Source organism: Cryptomeria japonica, chromosome 5 (assembly GCF_030272615.1).
Source record: "Cryptomeria japonica chromosome 5, Sugi_1.0, whole genome shotgun sequence".
NCBI classification, from domain to species: domain Eukaryota; kingdom Viridiplantae; phylum Streptophyta; class Pinopsida; order Cupressales; family Cupressaceae; genus Cryptomeria; species Cryptomeria japonica.
Genome location: NC_081409.1, coordinates 88,353,446 through 88,358,291, shown reverse-complemented (window position 1 = coordinate 88,358,291; position 4,846 = coordinate 88,353,446). Strand labels below are relative to the sequence as shown.

Below are 4,846 nucleotides of genomic sequence, written 5' to 3'. Positions count from 1 at the left end.
GCTATTTATAAACTATAAAGCATGATTATCTGTATACATAATGAATTATTTGGGTAGCAAATAATGTCTCCTTTTCTTTAAGGATTGAACCAAAGCATAAAATTCCAAATCATAAGAAGAATACTTCCTTTTGGCCTCATTTAATTTCTCACTAAAGTATGCTATGGGTTTTCCTTCTTGACTTAGGACTACCCCAATAGCCAGTCCACTAGCATCACACTCCACTTGAAACAAATTGTAAGAATCAAGCAAAGCAAGAATGGGATACTCACTTATCCTGTGTTTTAGAAATTAAAAAATTTCTTCAACTTTCCTAGTCCATTCAAAATGTCTCTTATTCCCCTTAATAGTTTCAAGGATAGGAGCAACAACATGACTAAAATTTCTTATAATTTTTTTTGTAAAAAATTGCTAACCCATGAAAACTCCTTACCTCTATTATACTCTTTGGTGTGGGCCAATCAAGTATGGCTTGAATTTTTTTCTTGTCCATCCTTAGTCCATCCTTAGTCCATCCTTGGACACCACAAAACCCAAGTAAATTAGTTCGGTCTGCAAAAAGACACGCTTCTTGAGATTTTTCTACAACTTCTCCTCATGTAGCCTCGTGAATACCTGTCTCCAATGCTCCAGATGCTCTTCTTTAGACCTGATAAACACCAAAATGTCATCCAAATATACAATCACAAATTTACCAAGGAATGGTTTAAAAACCTCATTCATTAGTCTCATAAAATTGTTGGGTGCATTAGACAATCCAAAATGCATAACCAACCAATCATACAAACCATCACTAGTCTTAAAGGCTATCTTCCATTCATATTTGGTGGTAGCCACTTTTCAAGTCAATCTTAGAAAAATACATAGAACCACTCAAGCAATCCATTAAATCTTCAATTCTAGGAATGTGAAACCTATATATTATGGTAATCGTATTAATAGCCCTTTAATTAGTGCACATACGCCATTTCCCCCCTTTCTTTCGCACAAATACTATGGGAACAACACAAGGACTTAAGCTTTCCGTTATCAATCCTTTCTTCAAAAGGTCCTCCACTTGCTTCCTTATCTCTTCATTTTTCATAGGTGTCAACCTATAGGCTACCTTGTTTGGAAGGCGAGCTCCTGGAATCAAATCCATATGGTGGCTAATGCTTCTCATAGGTGGAAAATCACTAGGCAAATTAGATGCAACAATTTCTAAATATTCATTCAAAATACCTTGCACTTTAGGAGGAAAATCACCAAGTTTCAAGGTGGTAAACACATGCCTAGGTTTAAGAACCAAATCAAATCCTACTTCTTCATTATTCATTTCATGGATGAATTCCTTACCACTTACCAACATTACCTTATTGCTGCTACTACTACTATTGTCTACTTCTTGCTCCATCATAGGCATCAAAGTATGTTTCACTCCATCTTTCTCAATTGTATAGGCATTCTCCTTTCCATTATGCACCACTTTCTTGTCAAATTGCCACAGTCTTCCAAGAAATACATGACATGCATCCATGGGAATTATGTCACATAACACACTATCTTCCAATATGAAAATCAACATAAGACTACTCATTTACTAACAATTTATGTCCTTTTTGTAACCATGATACCTTACAAGGAGATGGATGCTTGATCCTTTTAAGGTCTAACTTATCTACCATCTTTGTTGCAACAATATTATCATATTACCATTATCAGTAATCAATCTATAATATTTACCTTTGGACTTACATTTAGTTTTGAATAAGGCCCTCCTTTGCATCTAGGTTCTTGGTTTTCATTTTGGGGCTCCAATAATAATGACTCTCTTGATTCTAGTTCCTCCTTGTGGTGAACACGTGACCCCGTACTTTCTTGATCAGCGTGAACAATTTGATTGCTCGTTTCAAACTTCACATGCCCTACTTGAGAAGAATCAGAGAAATCCCAACTCTTGTGCCTAATTTGATTGCACTTAAAATATTTTCCAAGGAATCCTCTTCCTCTACCTTGTGAACCACCTCTTCCATAGGATCTTCCACCTTTGTTTTGGTAACCTCCTCTATCATTGTTGGTTGTCCCACTACTACTTCCAACCTCTTCTCCTTGATGGTGTTGTTTTTCCTCTACTATATTGTTGTCCCCTTCCTCTAAAACCTATTCCTCTCTTCTTCTCTTGCTGACTTTGATTTCGCTGAAATTTCTTCTATGCCTTTAAGCCAAGTTGGTAAGCCTCTTCAAGGCTTCTAGAGGACACATGAAATAATTTGTCTTGTAAAATATACTCCAGACCATTCATATACTTGGCTATTTTTTCCATATCTTCCTCATTGTGGCCTCACCGAATCCCTAACTTATAAAATTCTTTAGTGTAATATTTGATTGTCATGTCTTTTTGTTTCAAATTCTGCAATCTTTTGAAAATATTTGATTGATAGTCTCTATTGGAGTTGAGGAAAAATCAACTCTACATCTCCCAAAGATCACTTGTATGCAAACCTGTCATAGAAGGAGAGAAGCAAAAAAGCTATGGAGGCCATAATTCAAAGATCCTGAAAAGAGGAGTCATATTGATTGTACAACAAGAATGCAATTCAATAATTATAGTTGTTATAAAAATACAAAGAGAGAATCCTTATAAAACGATACTTGAATCCTAAAGAATTATAAGATTCCTAAAGTTTGCTTAAGCATAGAGTATAATAGACTAATAATTAAATAAATAATTATTATCTAATAAAAGATAACTCTAACAATCTCCAAGAGGGAGAATTCCCTTCAATTTTACAACCATTTGATCCCACAAAGTAATATTTTCTTTGTTCTTCCTTCTCTTAGATTGGACAAAGTCCCACCACATAGCAGCGTGGACCTTCAATCTAGTGCAGGCAAATTTTACTCTCCTTTCCTTTGCCACTCCCTCATACTCAAAGTGATTATCCAAGCCATTGATCCAATCAATTAAATCTTCTCCATTGAGGCTTCTCGAATATGTAGGAACCTCCATCCTGGGTTTGGAACCCACATTCAACATTATCCTCAACAATCTCTCCTCAAACCTTTTTGGTTCTTCACGTGCTTCCTCATTCCCTTCTCGTTCTTGTTCTCCCTCTTTATTATCACTAACATCATCATCATTAGGGGTTCCTCTTTGTTGTGCCCTTTCTAAGGCATCCATTTGTGCAATCGAATGCTGCATCTCACGATCCTTCTCCATGTTCCCTTATGCCTCTTCCTTGAGCTCCTCCTCTACCCATTCTCCTTGGAGGCATTTTATCCACACAAATAAAGCCCAATCTCTTTTAGGCTCTGATACCACTATGATGACACATCTTGGTGATCACTAAATCAATTGAACACACACAAGATATCACAAGTAATTTTATAGGGCAATAATGATAGGAAGTTCAGTAATTAACCAGCGAATCAACTACATAATATTTAAACTAGAGAATCATTTGCATAACATTTTGTTCCCAAATGTGACAGGAAACAAAAATCAGTTCCATAGAGAGCATGATGAAAAAAAACTTTCTCCTTACACAATGTTCAAAACAAACTAAGAGTTATTTGACCCCTCAGGGGTGTAGGCTTCTACGACCTTCTTCCCTAATTGGCCGATTGACCATTCACTCCAGTTAGTTTATTCTATGCTTCGACCAGTTCTTGTCTCCATGACCAACGACCCATTCTACTATGTGTGAATCAACCAATGCTTTTCCCCAGACTAACCAACCCCAAACTCATTATCAAAATCCTTCCTTAAAGAGGGAAGTTTCTTTTGGTTGGTTAATGGCTGCCAATGTGGCCGAGGTAACCAGCTGCCTCCGTAACCAACTGCTAATGTGTGCAACGATCAGTCGCTACTCAGGTCATTGAACTCAGTTGCAAACACAACTTCCTGTCATGGTTAAGATAGGAGCAAGAACATGGACGCACACAAAGAAACCTGTGAAAGATCCGTTTCCTACATTGAACTGAATTTTTTTGTTTTTTCCACTTGTTGATTGGAGTTTTAGGGAATGGTTTGACTTGCATTTGTTTTCAGGAATTTGGTTTGGGTTTAATGCTTGTTTTGTTTTCAATGAATGAATGATTTTGAAAGAAAATATAAGAAAATAAATGACTGATAAATAATTTCTGAATCTGATTTTTAATGCAACAAATACCAATATCAAGAAATGGACAATTCATAACATCCAAAACCAAAGTGGGCATACCAGGATTCTAGCGTTGATATGGAAGTGTGCCTTTTATTGACTAAATTGATGAATAATGCAATATAGGAGCTTGTGGATGATATCAACTTCTCTGATGTGATTTATTCTTATCAACTATAATTATCTTGAACTTTTATTATTGAAATAGGTAGATCTGGAACACATCCTAAAAAGCTTCCAGGCAAGATCTCTGGATTTTTGCGTAACTCTCTCACTGATTTGCTGATATCTTCGACATGTGTATGTAGAAATCTGTTTAATCCACTTATTTTTTGTTTTCTATGCCTCACAATGATTTTCTACACTTATTCAAACCCGTTAACCACTGCTGCATTATTTATTTGACACCCCAACAACTCCAGAGGTGGTACAACCTACCCTAACTGGCCATGTGGATGCTAAGCAAGGTTATTGCTGCTTCTAAACACTTAAAAAATGTGACCGATTTGCTTCTATATGCTTGCAATTTTCTGATGAAGTTTAAATTATTTTCCCAATGAGGAACTCTGTGTGAATTCTTTTGATATAAGGTTTGGGGTTTCATCCAAGCTTGCCTGGAATTGAAGAGTTTTCGTTCTCCAACACTTGAATACTGCTGATCTGATTTCAAAGATGCAATTTCCCAAAGGAGAGATGAAAAAATG

The 4,846-nt window shown here is 36.2% G+C and overlaps 1 protein-coding gene across 1 annotated transcript; it reads right to left on the bottom strand.

Moving 5' to 3' along the window:
- Positions 1-946: 946 nt before the first annotated feature.
- Positions 947-1,516, bottom strand: LOC131054691 (uncharacterized). Its single transcript, XM_057989250.2, has one exon. The coding sequence runs from the start codon at positions 1,514-1,516 to the stop codon at positions 947-949; it is 570 nt and encodes a 189-aa protein (XP_057845233.2).
- Positions 1,517-4,846: the final 3,330 nt, after the last annotated feature.